General features: G+C 37.9%; 1 protein-coding gene across 3 annotated transcripts in view; it reads right to left on the bottom strand.

The window, feature by feature from the left end:
- RPTOR (regulatory associated protein of MTOR complex 1) overlaps positions 1 to 18741 on the bottom strand; it is a 409502-nt gene that overhangs the window by 345625 nt on the left and 45136 nt on the right. For all 3 annotated transcript variants that reach the window (XM_026667263.2, XM_026667262.2, XM_087955978.1), the window contains exon 3: positions 11664 to 11746. In XM_026667263.2, the coding sequence (XP_026523048.1) occupies positions 11664 to 11746 (83 nt within the window). The remainder of the gene's footprint in view (positions 1 to 11663; positions 11747 to 18741) is intronic.

The following is an 18741-nucleotide window of genomic DNA, read 5'->3' as shown; positions in this document are numbered from 1 at the left end:
TGCAATGGGTGTGAAAATGGGAAGTCCCCAGCCACCACCTCCTTCCTACTGCCTGCCCTGATACACTGCCCATTTGCTCGCTTACCCACAAGCCCAGCTCTTCCTCTGATCACCCGCAGCAATTTGGCCATGTGGAATTATCCTATGGTGAGCTGGCAGCAGCAAGTTGGCAGAGGCAAGCTGGTGGTGGCGAGTTGGTAGCAGCAAGTTGGCCATAGCTGGTAAGCCGCAGCAAGTGTTCCATTCCATTATAGAACTACTGCTCATAATGCTGTGAAGTTTTCAGCAATATAACTTTGGATCGTTTTTCTCAATAAATGAATATACAAGTATAATATTTTTGAATTATTTATTTAGTTGGGCTCTTTTTAGTTTTAGGACTTGTACAGAAAGCAGATCATGTGTTAAGTCATAATTATGCAGAAATACAGAAAATTCGGAAGGGTTCACAAACTTTTAAGCACCACTATTAGTATATTTAATGGACTTTGAATTTCTAATGTGTAATAGAATTGGCTCAATGTACTACATATTTAAATGTAATAGTAATTTTAGACAGCAATAAAAAGTGAATTCTTCCCAATATACTTTTTATCCTTTCCTCTGCATCAATGGAGGGAAGATATAATCATATTGTTTGGTAGATCAAATTTGTCCCTAGGTTCTGGGGCAACTTGACATCCTAGTCAACATGCTTCTTTAATGCCCCCCCCCTTTTTTTTACAATAACCATTGTTTCATTCTTATAGTTCCATCTGCCAACAATATCTTTTCCCTTAAAGTCAATGCCATTTCTTACTTGTTGTCTAATCAGAAACTTAACACCGCCAGGAGAGATGCAAAATTTCTCCCTTGCCATTGCCCTTTGTGGGAAACTATTTTTCTTAATTTTCTAATTTTATTAATATACAATTCTATTCTTTATTCTATGGTTTTATACACTGCAGCTTGGTTTTATCCCCTGTCATATCTTATTTTCACTGACCAATATGCAGTTTTACTGTAATAAAAAATACTTGCTATAACATTTAAAATATATTAGTTCACAACCAGCACCTTAATGCATATCTAGAAACTAAATGCCAAATTTGCGCTCATGCATCGCGCTCAACTTCTGCATTACAGATTCCATGTCCACTCGAAGATACAGAATAACTACTATAACATTAATTTTTTCCATTCAGCTCTGCTTAGATGCAGGTACATAGAACAAAAGCACTTAACTAAAGATTAAATGCTAAGGAATTTTCAGAAACAAAGGTCATAGAAATCCCCCCCCCCCCCAAAAGAGGAAGTACATTTAGTTAGAACAGGGGTATCAAATTCGAATTCATTGAGAGCTGTATCAGGGTTGTGTTTGATTTGGGGGGGCAGGGGGCAGGAGTGGCCAGCTTGACAGCACTCGTGTTAGGTGTGCCTGTGGTGGCCCGAGCGCTCTGCCAGAGAAAACAGGCTCCTGAGCTCAGTTTTCGGCTGTGATGTCCTCCTGTAATCCTCTGCCAGGGAAAATGTAGCTTAGGAGAGGCACATGCAGCCCTCCCGAGCTCTGTTTTCAATAGCAGAGGCACCGCAGACCAGTCCTTTGCTGTTTTCAAAGGGGCCCCATGGGCCAGATCTAAGCACCCCACAGGCCAGAATCGGCCTGCAGGCCTTGAGTTTGACATCCTTGTGTTTATAGCCCATTCTGGACTAAAAAGAATTGATTTTTTTTTACACTGCCCAAAGTTATATATGCACTGCAGTAAAAGAATTCTAACTGGATTAAATATAGTTCAGCAATATTTTGGGATTATAAACCATAACCTAATCATGACTATTTTCAACAAATCACAGTTTAAATTAGTTTTTCCAAATGAATCAAGGAACTCTGATTTCTTTAAAACCAATTCTATTTGCCTCCTCATAATCATGTGGCAAATGAGACTGGAGAGAAGTCTATATAAATCTAAGGTCTCAAGTGGGATATTCTGAGTATTCAATTCAAACTGACCTCCAAAACAATGTGTGACTCTCTGAAACTGTATATAGATTCTTGGTTTACTAATTTGTCAATTTACTTGCACAATACATTTTTCAAAAATAGCATTCTGCGAAAACCCTCCAAGAACAATTTAAATGTAATAACAATACATTACAGGTAGCCCTTGACGTATGACCACAATTGAGCCCAAAATTTATGTTGCTGAGACAGTTGTTAAGTGAATTTTGCTCCAATTTACAATCTTTCTTGCCACAGTTGTTAAAGTGAATCACTGCAGTTGTTAAGTTAGTAACATGGTTGTTAAGTGAATCTGGCTTTCCCATTGGCTTTGCTTGTCAGAAAGTCGCAAAAGGGAATCACATGATCCTGGGACACTGCAACCGTCATAAATATGAACAACTTGCTGACATATACAACATATATCAATTGTTGTCCCTAAAAAGAAAGATACAAACATTTCCATTGGGATTTCCAACAATCCACTCCCATTCATTAGCAGGGAATGCCATATTCTGAGACAAAAGAACATCCTCATATTCAATGCATTACCTTTCTGGACAGCCTCTGAGCATGAACAGATGTCCTTGTTAAAGAAAAATACAGTGCTAAAAGTCACACAAATACATCTAGCAAAACCACCTTTTTTACACATCAATACCGAAAATGGTCCATGTCTTTCTTTGACACAAAAACTGGATAAAAATAATATGTAATAGTATTTCACCATTTTTTGAGATATACCGAGATGAAGCATTTTTTCTATGTAAAAAGAAAAAAAAGTCAGCACAGGTCTATGGATTCATCTTTAAGAGATTTCACATTGATGTAGTTTAATTTCGAGTTTGCATGAAAGCAGAGATGGATTCAAACATTTTCCAACATTGTAATAATCAGATTGATTTTTCCTAATCCTTTCTTTTAACATCCTGTTCAAAATCACAGACATGGAAAGATAAGACTCAGAGAGGTTTGAGTGTTGACAGAGCTGGTAGCAAATCAGCCTGCTTTCATACACTTTGCAACAGCAACTGTCAGGAATATCACTTGAAAATAGGTCAAACCACACACATATATGAGCTTGAACAATTTTCAGAGGGACCTACAAAGATATGTGTGTGCATGTATTTGGCATGCATGCTGATGCTTATATTCTTCAGCAACAAAAAAAAATCAGACCCAGCATTCCTCGAAAGGATGCTGAGATATTTTAGAAGCCCAGCATACATTGATTGCTGTTTCATTAATAAAGCTTGTAATAGTTATTTAGTGGTGTCTTATCATTTGGCCATTTTAAATACTCATAAGCTTGAATAATGATTACTTCATTTTTAAGACAACAAATACGAAGCCAAGATTAGTGTGTGTGTGTGTGTAAAAAACCTGCTGCTTATTACCGCTGCTTGATTTTTAAAATTATTCAGACGAGTTTTTCAAAAGGGGAGCTTGTGCTGCTGAACAGCTTTTTAATAATTAGCAATAAAAAAAGATGAAGTGCCTGCTGATACTTTCAGGCTCTGGGAGAAGAATCAGGGAGCTGTGGAACCAACTGCTCCAAAACCAAGTGGTGCAATGTATTCACCTGCCCACCTACCCATACTGTCAACCCCAGCAAACTTAAGCTGGAGCATAATATGCTCTGCCTAGTTATAAAATCACAAATTGTACTTTTGTATCTGTATTCTTGGAGCCACTAGATAATCTGTCTAGTGAAGAGGTCCAAACCTTTTCCATAGCTTTTAACTCCATTTGAGTTTCTGAATATAAATGCAATGTTTGTGCGCAGGGAAAGCACGCATGTGTATGTATATGTGTATTACAGAAATGTGTATATTCTGGGTACTAAAACAAAATAAGGATGTATGTTGTCCATCGAAATATCAAGCACGTACCTTTGCAAGAGTCTCCTTCATAGCATTCAATCAGACAATAGATTAAAAGGATATTTAAACTGACACTCTCCCAGAAGTAAGAATCAGCTTCCCATCCAGCCTTGGGTAAACTACCATAATTGGTGCCAATATTGCTAATATCCTGAGAAGCTTCCTAGGTAATGTAGGTGATTGTTTAGAATAACAGTGGCCAAATAAAGGATCTCTCTGCTATTGTTACACTGCATGTCACAAGGATTCTGTTACCATTGGAGTTATGGTTGTCCATATATAAAATAATATCTCAGTAGCTCTCACGGAGTTGTCATAGTGTGAGAACTGCTGTGCACTGTATGCAACTGATTAGATTAATGTTAACACTATCACGTTATTGTCTAGAAAAACACCCACCTGAACTATCACCCGAAAGCAAAAAGATACAGAATGTTATCTGCACTGAACAGCGGACAAATTATTTCTGTGGTATTCAATATATTATTAAAAAAGAATATCTTTCTTGAGTTTAAAACACATTTAGGGCAGGGGGAATTGAATCCCAGTTAGTAACAGTAATATTAGAATCTGGAAAATTAACTTTCTTAAGAACTTATAATTAAGAAAATATATTGCAATCATTATGGCCATTGGAGGAATATGCCCGACGGAAGGAAGAGCTGAGGAGAATGGAAAATTCCTTTAGGGTTATAGTTAGATCAGCAAAAACATCCACTACGGTTATCTGTTCAAGGCATAATAGGTAGAATAAAGAAGGAAGTAGTTTTAAATCCAGAAACACATTAAGCACAATTGATCTTGACAGAAACATAAACTTAAAACATTGTGGAAAATTCAAATTCAAAAATGAAACAGTAAAAAAATAATAAATAAAAGGGGGGAGACTAATTTCACCCAAATTTAAGAAATATACCCTGCAATGTGATCCACGGCAAATTCTGCATTATGTAAATTGAATACCACCCATCCGACAATTTTGCTTTTGGCTACGTGACCTCATTTGCAGTTGTCAGAAATACACAAGCAGCATGAACTCAAAAGCTCAGGATCCAGCAAAAAGGAAAGGTATGACCATTCTAGCTAGAGACAAGGCAGCACTTGGTTCTCTGAAACACACCTGTCAATGGCCATGGGAAGACCTATTGTAAAGCAACTTCTGTTTAATGTTCAGTACTCAGCCTGCCAAAATACAAAAAAAAAAAAAGTTCAATGGTTTTGAAACAAACACTTTAATCCAGTTCCAATACTGCAGTTTCAGAATGAGAGAACAGCAATGTTCTGTAAAGTCTTGGTACTGAGTAGGGAATGCTGCCATATAAAAGGAACTGAACAGCCCTAGTAATTCATCCTCTCTTCTAACTGCATTGCTCCAATTTCATGAAAGAGGCTTATTTGTGGTGTGCAGGGGAATAAATATTGCTATTGTTTTTTTTTTACATTTATGGGCATTAATATAGATGCAAATAGAATCTGCTAGAAATTACAGGTAGTCCTCAACTTATGACAATTCATTTAATGGCAGTTGGAAATTACAAGTGTGCTAGGAAATGTTATTTATGACCGGTCTTCAAAGTTGTGACTGTCATACTCACATAATACATAACACTGTAAACAAATAAAGGTAGCCCTCAACTTACAACCTTTCGTTTAGTGACCATTCAAAGTTACAGCAGCACTGAAAAAAGTGGCTTATGACCATTTTTTACACTTACCACTGTTGCAACATCCCTATGATCACGTGATTAAAATTCAGGTGCTTGGCAATTGACTCATATTAATGATGGTTGCAGTGTCCCGGATCATGTGATCACCTTTTTTGACCTTCTGACAAGCAAAGTCAATGGGAAAGCCAGATTCTTTTACAACCATGTTAATAATTTAACAACTGTTGTGATTCACTTAACAAGTGTGGCAAGAAAATGCATAAAATGCAGCAAATCTCACTTAACAATTATCTTGCTTAGCAACAGAAATTTGGGGCTCAATTGTGATCGTAAGTCAAGGACTTAAAATTATATTGTAACAAGGCTTCCATAATATTCAAAAAAAAATGGAACTCTAGTTATATTCAGACACAGGGGTCTTCATCCGACTTTTGTACAATGTACAAGCTGTTGTATTTTTCTGGATTTGAAGGCAACAAACCCAACACTGAGGATTGCCACAGGCAACCTGGCTGATTTGTTTGAAGCCATCACTAAGACAAGAAGAGCTCAATCACGTAATTTTTGAGCCTTCTAAAGATTAATCCAAAAATGATATTGCCCCTCAATACTGATGACATACATAAAATGAATTCAGAAAGTATTCAGAGCCCCTTCACTTTTGTCAATTTTGTTATGCTGCATGCTGATTCTACAGTACCCCATAATGCCAGAATTTTAGAAATGTCTGTAAATGTATTTTAAAAATCCTGAAATACCACAAAAGGCATAAGTATTCAGATCCTTTGCAACAACACTTGAAATTTAGCTCCCAACTCTCTTGATTGTTGCTGACATGTTTCTGAGTCCACCTGTGCTAAATTAAATGGATTGGACATGATTTGGAAAGTACACACCTCTCTATAGAAGACTTCACAGCTGACAATGCATACTGTAGCAGTGCAAAAGCCATGAGGTCAAAGGAACTGCCTGCAGAGCTCAGAGACAGGATTATTGCAAGGCACAGATCTGGGGAACACTACAATAAAAATTTCTGCTGCACTGAAGATTCCTAAGAGCACAGTGGCCTCCATAATTCTCAAATGGAAGAAGCTTGGCACAAACTGACCGAGCTCCAGAGATCCTGTGTGGAGATGGGATAGACAACTATCACTGCAGCCCTCCACCAATCTGGCCTTTATGGCAGAGTGCTAGATGGAAGCCTTGTCTCAGTGCAAAACACATGAAAGCCCGCTTGGAGTTTGCAAAAAAGCACCTGAAGAGCTCTCACACTATGAGGGGGCATTGATCTTACCTGAGACACATCTTCCTGGTGCGTCTTTCGCCAAACTAAGTCCACCTTCTTATCCTCAACCCTAAGGACATTGTCTGCATCGTTAAGTGTGGCTGAAGAGGAAGCGAGAGCTAAGACAGGGTCATTACCTCCGGAAGATGTAAAGCTTCTGCGAACAGTGTGTCCACATTGTAGAAATGCTTGTCGAAGGCAGTAGCCTCTGGACAAGATCTTGGTAAATCTAACTATCTTTGGACCATGTTGAAAAATATCTCGTACGAGGGAATTACCTCAGCCTCCTCCTTTGGGTCTGTAAATAGTGCCTCATTACCCCCAGCCTTTTTCGTAGGGATTGGGACCTTTGTGTTAAGATCTACCCCAGTCGTACTCTTGGCCTTGGCTAACAATGGCTTAAATAAATGGGGCCTAAAAAGCCCTTTGAACCCAGATTTTTAAAAAGCCCTTTGAGCCCAGATGTTTGAAAGTTTGTGGCCAGCAGATTGTTCCAAAAGTCGCTTGACAGACTGATGAGTTGAATTTCCAGCCAGGCGGATAAATGGCAATAACATGGCTATCTTAATCCTCCTAGCCACGGATTGTGTCAAATTAATAACGGGTTACAGCATTGTAAATTGTCCAGCTCTGGCTTCTGTTACTCTGAATCTTCTTCACTTCAAAATGGCGCTCCCGCCAAAATTAACCACTCCTGCGACAGGCAGTGAAGCCAGGGAACTGTCACAGTGATCCACTGGTCTGACTAGGCAATGCTCCCTGACTGGGCAGGCTGCCTATCAGGCAGGTCAGCACTAGACACCCCGAGTACCTTTCTCTAGGCGCTGGGTGCGATATAGTCGAAACTGCAAAAATCCCCAAAACTGGCGCTCCACTAGCCAGCTGACAGACGTGAAGTTGGTTCCTTCGGTTTGCCGCCGTTCTGAACATTTTCCTCTTTATCCTGTTGGAAGGAACCACGAAGGCAAACTAGAGTCTCTCATGCCTCTAGTCCCTTCAGAACTGTTGGTGGAATATATATCCAAGGAAATTTAACCTGACAGCGTCCCTCTATTTATTAAAAAAACAGAGGAGCTATCAAAAAGACAGTCGAGTTCAGTCGAGACTGAATAGAAGAACTGGAGATGGTAGCCTGGAGGGGGGGTGTCTTCAGTTTTTCTATTCAGTCTATAGCCAAGCAGAGCTGAATATATCCCATGCCTGGATCCTGTCAACACCACTCTGAAGAAGAACGAGATTCTCTGGTCTGATGAAATCAAGATTGAATTGTTTGGTCTCAATTCTAAACATTATGACTGGAAAAAACCAGGCACTGCTTATATCTGCCTAATATCATCCCAACAGTGAAGCACAGTGGTGGCAGCATCATGCAGGGGGTATTTTTCAGCAACAGGGGCTGGGAGACTGGTCGGGGTTGAGGGAAAGCTGAATGGAGTGAAGTACAGGGATATCCTGAATGAAAACCTGTTCCACAGCACTCAGGACCTCAGACTGGGCTGAAGGTTTACTTTCCAACATGACAATAATCTAAGCATGACAATAATCTAAGCCAAAACAACACAGGAGTGGCTTAGGAACAACTCTGTGAAGAAGCACTTGAGTGAAGGGTCTGAATACTTATGAAATGTTATCTTTCAGGGTTTTTTTTCTTTTTAATAAATTTCTAAAACTCTGTTTTCACTTTGTCATTATTGGGTACTGAGTGTAGATTAATGAGAAAAACTGAATTTCAACAACTGTAGAATCAGGCGGCAACATAACAAAATTGACAGAAGCAAAGGGGATCTGAATACTTTCTGGATGCACTGTACATAGGAATAATATGCAATAATTATTCTATAGAGAATGAACACATTTGGGTCTTTAATTCACAGAAGTCTAAAGCATCAGGCTAGGTATTCCATGGATTAGATTATAACTTCCATTTTCCCCATGATAATTAAACATTTAATTATTTATAACATCATACAACCGAATAGGCTGAAACATTTTCTAGTCTTGCAACGGGAAAAACATCATACCGTATGATAGTTTTAATTTTTTAATTGTTTGGAAGCAGAATTTATTAGCAGAATACTGATAAATTTTCCAATTAGCAAACCTCTATTCTGTCAGTATTCTGTCAGTGAGAAGCATGCCAGCCAAACAATGCACAGCAGAATTGTTTTTGCAAACTAAGACTTTCCTCAATATTGTTTCTCATAAGATTACCTTCTACGGCTTCTTTATATGTGTTCAAAATAGACAGCTATTTCTACAAATGAAAAAATTGTAAGAAAAGCGGTAGTAAACATTGAAATTCCATTATATTTAATTGGATAATTCTTCCAGCAAACCTCGTACACTAGTGCCCCATTTTTCAATAATCAGTGCTTATCAACGTCATATATTCTTAATGAGGCATTTTCAGTCACTGTTTCCTACTCTGTTTCAATAATCTGTCATTTGCTTCCCTGACCACCTACAGCAAGCTTGGGATAGGGGAGAGGGGAAAGACAAGGAAGAAAAAAAGTATGTCTTTTAGAGCAAAGATCTAGGAAATTCAATCATTCTCCTATTGTTTTATTGTGGATAGCCCAACGATTTCTCTTTATTACTGCAGAAAAACGTAAAAGCTAGCAGAGTGCAATAAAATGGCATGTGTTCAGCTTTGCAATGCTTCACAGGACAGTGATTTAGTGCTACGAACCAATGCACACAAAACATCTTGTACACAGAATATTGCCTCATGTTCTGTGCAAATTATACAAAGCAGCCCAAAGTCTGCTCACCCACATAAAGTACATGCTGCTATCAGAACCTCCTCCCTGAATCCCCTTCCCCCAGTTCCATGGGCTATGTTATTAAAACAGCAAAGAGACTGTTTTGTTTGACTTGGGTCCCAAGAGTTTACTATACTGTTAAGGTCTACATATTGCATTAAACCTTATATCAGTGAGCCAATAGGCAGTTTTCCGGGGATTCATTATGCATCGTAATGCTGAAAACAGGAGGACTCTGGAATGCACACAGTACAGATATTTGAATGGCGTGACTCATCAATAAATGTAACAATGTGGCATCATTACAAATTTACTCATCAAAACCATCGTGGTCTTTCATGCAGCTGTAGAAGTTTCTGTTAATGGAATCAATGATCTTACACCAAAGAGAGCTATAGAGATCATATTTTCAAGCTCTGCACTTGAAATGTTATTTCAAATAACTATTATGTCATCTGTGGCATCTGGACAGAAATAAAGACAGGTGGGAGGACAGCAAGAGAAAGATGAAAAATCCATTCTTCTTTTATTAATACATCCAGTTCAATTCTGAGAATTTTTTAAAAAAAGAATCCAGTAGAATTTGATCCTGATTTCTGTAAGCAAACAATACATATTTTGTGCACAATTAGTTCAAATCACTTTGAACTTTATTACTACGAAATAAAGTAATATTAGAAAGTAGAGACTGGCTTGTGCCGTTTCCCATTTCCAAATTTTGAACAACTTTCCAATTTCCCCGAAATGGAACAAGAATAATCTTCCATCCCACTTTTTTAGTTCTCTTGTTTCCCTTTTCCCATACTATCTTTTACTTTCTTGAGGAAGGGGAATAAGTGGGAATGTTAAAACTGTCCATACTTTGTCTTTGAAAGAAATAGAGTTCAGCAAATATACATTTAAAGAATTCGGACATTTAAACTAAGCTTAAATTCAGCTTGGGCTCAAATTTTAAAATAATTTGAACAAATAAGATTTTAAGAAAAGAATGAAATGCTCGTGTTAAGACAAATGAGATTGAGGAGTGCTCTCTGAAAAAGTTTGCAGAATTGCAAAAATGTTCTCTGTAAATTGATGGCATAACACAAAAAAAGGATGAAGTTCTGCCCAAAGAACATAAAATGATGACCTGGGATGCAGTCTTTGTTGTGAGTTGGTATTGTCCCACTATGCAAATCTAGTGGGCTGCTTGTTACCATAACATCATATTCCCTGTACAATTGCCGGAGATAATGAGAAATAGAGATTTTTAATTTAAAATAAAATGGCATAAAAATCAAGCCTTATCAGAAAATAAAGAACTTTTGGCTCTCATGAATGTCACCTCTATTCTAGCAAACTCTACATAATCAGCAAAGCCCCTGAACCTTCAAAATTAAATTTTAGAAATTCAGTGACTGAAGCCATCAATTTCTCTCCAACTATTGCTATGATCCTCCTGATGAAAACAAACCTCTCTATGTACAAGAATTCAAATTAAAGCATTCCTAAAAACTGACAGTCCATCCTTGGCTAAAATACATCCAGAAAAGGGATGACTTTGCTTCCGCTACTGAATTGTTCAATACCACTCATGTGGATAGAAGCCAATATGATCTCAGCTTTTAGTGACTACTACATCATAAATCTAAAGTCTGACGCAACAGACCCAAAAAATAGTCATAAGCAGTATTATCTGACTATAAAACCTGTGCATATACATCAAAAGCCAATGATGCAGAAAAGAGTTCTATCTACTGGAATTAATTGCCTTGCTAATTTTCCTTGCTAACTACTTGATAACTATAACACTGCATCACACAACCATCAATGTAGAAGTTTTTGGCTGTAAAAATGACTCTTCTCTTTCTGGAGTGTTAGTTTAGTTGAAGCCTAATCATTTTTGAGAACCTATAATATTCTATCCACATGAACACATAGAAAAGCTCTGAATTTTGCCTAATACAATATATAAAAGATCACACAGTATGTATCCAATATTTCAAGTGAAATATTTTCTAGTATTAATATTATTAGTTTAGCAGAAGTAAACACAGATTTTGAGGGGGAGGGGAGGCTTATCTTACAAGAAGGCAAAAAGGTACTTACCCTTGGTTGCCAATTTTCATACTGTTTTTGCAAATTTGCACCAATGGTTTCTAGAGCTTTCTGTGGCCCCATTGACAGTGGATCTAAGACACATAAAAGACCCATCAGATTTTGGACAAGCATGTAAAATACACTGAAATCAGTTCTATATGCAAACAAAATCCATGTAGCATATTATTTCTCCTGTTGTAGCAAAGTGCAACCATAGAAAATGCATATTTCTTCTGCAAAAATATTGTTCACAGAGATCCAAGTGTTTTCCCACAGCAATCAAGTCAATTACAGGGAAATAGCAGAATCTACGGTATGCTATGGCTCTATGGAAAGTACAAAGAACCAGCATTGGATGGAACCAGTGGAGGAGAGGCACCTGGGTCTGAAAAAAACTGGGAAGTATGGAAATTATTGAATAGACTTGCACAGGTACAACAAGATCCAGAGACACTCTGAACAAATAGGCCATTCAGTTGCTTCTATTGTTTGCTATTGTGGTGACATGCAGACAACAACACATACTGTATGTATACCTGTTCTGTTCCCCAATCAGTGTTCACTTGTGGACCTCGTGGCAACGCGACAGAACACAATGAATGTTGCTAGTTTCTGGGCAAGATCTGTTGAATTTGCACATATTTTAATCCTGTATTGTATTTTATGTTATACAGTATGCCTTATTTTCATTGTGATACTTCTGACATAAATAAACAAACAAATCAGAATCTAAAATCAGAACTATAATTTGTTCCTCCTTATAGAGTGTAAGTAAAATAGCGTTGGCAGAAATATGCAAAAACAACTACCTAAGCAAAAGGGACTGAAACATTTTTTAAGTCTAGAGTAGGGCTGTCAAACTCATGACCCATGGGCCGGATGCATCAAGCCCTGGCTGGATGCATCAAGCCCTGACTACGCCCACCCCCGGTTTAGCCAAGGTGGAAAAAGTTACGATACATCACATGATGACAACGTATCATCGCAAGTCTGACACCCTTGGTCTAGAGCAAGGAGATAATATTTGGAAGCAATTCAGGCAAATGCCTTGCTGATTCACTGACCTGTAAGAACTTTAATCAGACTTGCACAATTCTGTTTTTGTAGCCAATCTCATAAAAATAGATTTAGCAATATGGTTCTAATTTGGGCTATAAATTAACAAAAACAGACATTTGGAATATCTTTGGTTCATTGGACCATTTAAAAATCATGTAGAATTCTAGAATAGAAAGTTAATATTTTTATTTCAAATATTTAGTATTATAATGTCAGAACATGGCAATTCTGACAGGCATAATATTAAGGTTTTTTCTGTGTGATCAATCTATTTCTTAAAGGAACAAAGAGTGGAAGGTAATATTTGTAAATATGTAATGCTTTTCTGGCCTAATCCAAATATGTCAAAAGATATAAAACGCAAAGCAATCTCTTGTTCTATTTTTCTCATATTTCATTGAAAAAGGAGTCTATGGAGAAGCCTATGGTCAGATATAATCAAGGCTGCTACTGTAGTACAATAATGGAATCTGGTATCAGGGTAAATTGTGTTGAAATCAATACAATTTGCAAGAAAGAAAAAAACTTCTCATGAAAAATTATCCATAGTTTATAGTTTTTGAGAAAATATTTTAAAACCATAGCAAATAAAATCATAGAATGGGGGGGGACCGGGGACGACCATGCATGGTCTTCCAATGATTTTATTTCCCTAAATTAATGTCTACATTTCTTATTTCTACAACTCACTTTCCTATAGTTTCCTTTAGTGATGCAATCCGGGTGCTAATTGCTGTCAGAGTACCTATACTACTATAATCCCTTTTGGATATATTTGTTCTGGTTGTAATTTTTGAATTTAAGTTGTATAACAGTCAAGAATCTTGTTTGTATTTCTGTAAATTAGGCAAGAAGTAGGTTTAGCTGATAATTGTAATCTAGCAAGAGCAAGAGGAAGAGCACTTAGGCTTATATACCGCTTCACAATGCTTTACAACCCTCTCTAAGAACTTTACTTGAGCCTGGTGAGATTTGAACTACCAAATTGCAGTCAGCCAGCAGTCAGTAGATGTAGCCTGCAGTACTGCATTCTAACCCAGTGATGGTGAACCTTTTCAGCACTGAGTCCCCAAACCAGAACGTGCATGCATGTGCGCATGCCAGAGCACCAGAAACTCAAAGACCAGCTGGTCAGCGCACGCATGCTTGTTTTTTGGCTGTTTTCAGGCTAGTTTTGGGCTGGTTTTCGGGCCAATGAAAACGGCCTGAAAACAACCCGAAAAACGGCCTGTTTTGGGGGGCATTTTTAGGCCATTTTCCAGTGCTCCGGCACCCACGAATACCAGCTGGCAGAAAAGCTGCTGGCAATGGCACGTATGCCCACAGAGAGGGCTTTGTGTGCCACCACACCTTGCCATCACGGAGTTACATTTTTATTTCCACTTCCATGAACTCTTCCTTTGTCTAAAGAGTTTTGATCTACTCAAAAATAATGCCTATTGATCACAGCAATACATCAACTTCAATGCAATGATCTCGAGAACCTTTTTCCTGAGGAAGAGGGAATACAGCCCTGGTCCATGACTGTCAAGGCTGCTGATTTTGTCTAATTATAATATACTAAATAAAAACAAGGAGGAGGTTAACATATGCCAATCTGATTTGGCAGCAAGTCATTTTAGGTGATGTTGCATGGTGCCTTGAATTAAAATAAAACATAATCCCTCCTAACCTTTGTTACTGCAAACCATAGGAAAATCTGCTGTTTCACTTATGCCTTTAAACCTAACAGTAACTATGCAAGAGGAATAGTTCTTTATGGAGTTAAGGATCCTGTAAAAGAAGGGGAAATTTATGTGCTTCATTGATTATTTGATTGTGTCAACCATATCAAGCTGTGGAGATTGCTGAGAAAAATGGAAATATCCCAGAATATCTCATTGTCCTCATGACAACATAAAAGTCAGGAAGCCACAGTACACGGTAAAACAGATTGGTTCTGTGTTGGCAAAGGATTGACAAAAGGTTATAGGCTCTTCCATTATTTACTCAATCTATATGCTGAATATATTATTAAGAGAAGCCGGGTTGAAAGAAGACGAGGATGGTTTTATAAATGGAGGAAGAAATATCAACAACTTGCACTATGCTCATAACACTACTTTGATAGCTGAAACTGCAAAGGATCTGCAAGCTATAGAAATGGAATTAAAGGAGAATAGCGAAAAAATGAGACTAAATTTAAATATAAAGAGATCAAACTAATGATAACAGGTAGAACAACTGGCCTTAAACTTGATGATATAATATTGAAATGGTGGATAGTTTCTGCTTTTGAGGATCAACCATCAACAATAAAGGAACATGTAGTCAAGAAATATGCCAGTGACTATCATTTGTACCTGAAGGTCTTAGAAAAAGCATTCAAATACCATGATGTGTTTATACCTACAAAGGTCAGAATTCTGCAAGCCATGGTATTCCCTGTGACATTCCATAGAATTAAACTAGACTTTGAAGAAGCAGGATGAGAAGAGTATTGATGCTTTTGAACTCTGGTATTGGAGAAGACTCGTGAGAATATAAAGGGAAACACCACCACCTATCTCCTGTTTATAACAGTCTTTTCAGCTCTAAGTTCCAAAAAGCTTCCACACTCATTTGCACTATTCAGATGACCCTGAAGGCACAGTTAAACCTCCAAGTGGCCTCAACAACTCTCAGAAAGAGCACTAATGACCAGATAACTGTAAAGATTGTAAATCCTTCCATCCTCCACCATTCAGTCAGAACTGAAGAAGCTTCTTGGATAAGAAGCAAAAAGTCTCCAAGAAAAAACAAAGTCCAGTTGCCTTTTGAAAAAGCACCTTTGGGACAACCATGATCTGGATGACTAAGAATCTTCATAGATGTGGATTGGTTCGGTTACAGAAACAATCGATACAATGAATACATAGTTGGAAGACCTGAAAGACTAGGTTAGGGACACATCCTCATGAAAAAAAAAATCTATTTAACTTGTGACTAAGAATCAATAATGACTTGATGGCACATAATCATTCAATCTAGTAATCAAAAGGAGAGAAGAGGGTTGTGCTCAGCACACAAAGCCAACATGAACACATTTAACACAAATAGAAAGATAGAAAAGCTACCATTTATCTGCATATTCAAAATAGTATGCTAAGTCATGAATTTGTCACATATTTGTCACATATAAGTCACATATTTGTCCCTACTGTCCTCAGCAGGCTTTTATTTTCTTTGAGAATAGAGTTCAAGACATTTCTCCAAAACAGTACTGACAAAGTGAAGGTTTAAAAACTGGACCCTTTCCAAATTATCCCCTGAAGCACCATGAGAAGTTTGTAAAAATGAATGCAAGGAGAGATTAATGAGATACAATGCAAGTTCAGCCCCCACCCCCCACCCCAAATCATGTATTTTGAAATGTCAAGGAAAAATGTGTTTTTTTAATGGAATCTATCTGACACCATAGACAAAAAAGGGATAAGTTTAGTATTGACTGGAGAAGCTATAGCAATAGCTCTAGGTAAAAGGAACAAAGAAAATGGAGCAGACATCTTTCCCTATTCAGAGTGTTAAAGTACTATTAACAATTTTCAATATCGCAAATATCTGCTATTAGCCTAGTGCAGTGATGGTGAACCTTTTTGCTGTGGTGTGCCAAAATACAATGCACCCCCCTGTGCATGCACACGCAACACCCCTGCCCTGCCCCCTCACCTTCACTGCACATGCACGTGCCTCCTAGGTGATTTTCAACCTGTTTGAGGCAGTTTTCGCCCTCCCGGAGGCTCGAGGAAAGGCTCTGCAGTCTCGGGAGGCTGAAAAACGGGCCTTCCGGAAATACCGGAAGTGAATGTTTTCAGCCTCCGGAGGGCCTCTGGAGCTTGGGGGAGGCCGTTCTTGCCCTCCCAGAGGCTTGAGGGAAACCTCTGCAGCCTCAGGAGGCTGAAAACAGGCCCATTTCGGCACTTCCAATATTTCTGGAAGGCCTTTTTTTCGGCCTCCCGAGGCTGCAGAGCCTTCCCTTGAGCCTCCGGGAGAGTGAAAATAGCCTCAAACAGGCTGAAAAAATCACCTGGGAGGTGCGCGCATGCGCAGTGCAGGTAAGTTTGGCTAGGGCTTGCATACCTGCACAAAGGCCTCCACGTGCCACCTGTGGCACCCGTGCCATAGGTTTGCCGTCACGGGCTTAGTGCTTCCTTTCTCTATTCAGTTCATGCAAATAAGGCTACCAAAGAAATTCTATTCAGTTCTAACAAATAGAGATAGTCAAAAGAGATCACAGAAGCAACAATCCATCTTAAGGCCATGGAAGTCGCCGAATCTGAAAATGACTTAAACAATAGCTCCATATCACAGAGCTGGATTACTTTGAATCTACCTTTTTTTTTTTTTTTTTTTTTGGCTTTCTTCAGGTTATCATTAAAAATTGAGATCAAGGTGACTGTCCATGTAATCTTACAGTGATTAATGAGCACAATTTTTAATTGCTTAACAACTTGGATGTTCTTTCATGGCTATTTTCCGGTCTACCAAAATGTTCAGAAAACATGCAGAACACATTGTTATGTTGAATAAACGTATCAGGAAAGATCTGTAGTCAAACAGTTTAATGGAAGAGATTAGCCAGAGAACACAAACAAATGTTAGTGAAATGATTTAAAAAATTGATTTCCTTTGTAATTCCAGCTATTAAAGTTTTGCAATTTTTAAGTATAGTTGAGTTCAGGTCAAATCAACAGTTTTGGGCATATGAGGTTTATATTATAGCCATTACTTTTCACATTCTGTAACACTATATACGCTGTTTGTTAATTGGCTAATCTGACAATGGAAGCCAAATATTTGCTCTAAGAAAACTGGACAAACAGACAGACAGACAGATTCTCTCACACACACACCTTAATAGACACAAAATTGTTGTTAAACAACAGTGCTATGCAGCGCTTCAGATTCAAAAGGCAATACAATTCTGAGAAAATAACATGCTTGATATAAGGAGTTGCTAATAAGTATTATAAGCACACATATGCATTCCACAGTGTATTTTTTCCTTTAAATATAAAGTACTGCACAAGTCTAAGAGATAAATATGCATATGCATATAGAGAGAGCTGAAGAAGCTTCTTGGATGAGAAGCAAATCGTTTTCAAAGAAAAAAACAGAAAGTTCAGTTGCCTCTTGAAAATGCACATTTGCGATATAGAGAGAGGGAATATTAGTTAGAACAGGCATGTCCAAAGTCCGGCCTGGGGGCCAATTGCGGACCGTTTTCAAATTTCGAGCAGCCTGCAGCCTCTTCTCCCTACTGGCTCAGCCTATAATTCATCCCCACCGGCCAGTGTTTTTCCAGCGAATGTCAGGTTGAATGGTTGGCCCCCACACATTTTCACCTCACCAAATCTAGTTCTCTTTGCAAAAAGTTTGGACACCCCTGAGTTAGAGTAACCTACTGATGTTTTAGAGGGAGGATACAGTTTCTATTTATAGGAAATTGGCAGTTCACATATGCATAGAATACTCATTTAAAATACACTGTATGAATTGATCACTAGTAAATACACAGCATAACTGAATCTATTGCTATATTTAAATTAAAATATATTGGCATGGAAACTTCAAAGTGGTGTGTTAATAAATAAATGTTTTCTGACTAATGGCTTTATTTTTACAATCCTAACCATAGCAAGAATATATTCAGTTAAGAGTTCAAAAGTTGCAACAATGCATCATCGATGAAGGACGAGGAGAAAGAGAGGAAATTCTATACATATGCATATACATATACATATACATATACATATACATACATACATACAAAATGAGAGATGTGACTCTTCTCACAATGATATAATTTAAAATACTGGATATAAGTATATTTTAACATGTACAATAATCATGCAACTGTTCTTTTTAAAAAGGTTGTGATTGTGATGGACCTTTTTATTGACAATGGAAACCCAATTACAATATCCTCCAAAATGTAGTAAAATGGCTAATTTTGAATAGATGCTTATCACTAATAGGTTTTCTTCCATATTTCAGTATTTATTTTATT

Source organism: Notechis scutatus, chromosome 2 (genome assembly GCF_049901735.1).
Source record: "Notechis scutatus isolate UNSWTSFEM ecotype Mainland chromosome 2, rNotScu1.2, whole genome shotgun sequence".
NCBI lineage: Eukaryota > Metazoa > Chordata > Lepidosauria > Squamata > Elapidae > Notechis > Notechis scutatus.
This window is presented reverse-complemented; position numbering and strand designations above follow the sequence as displayed.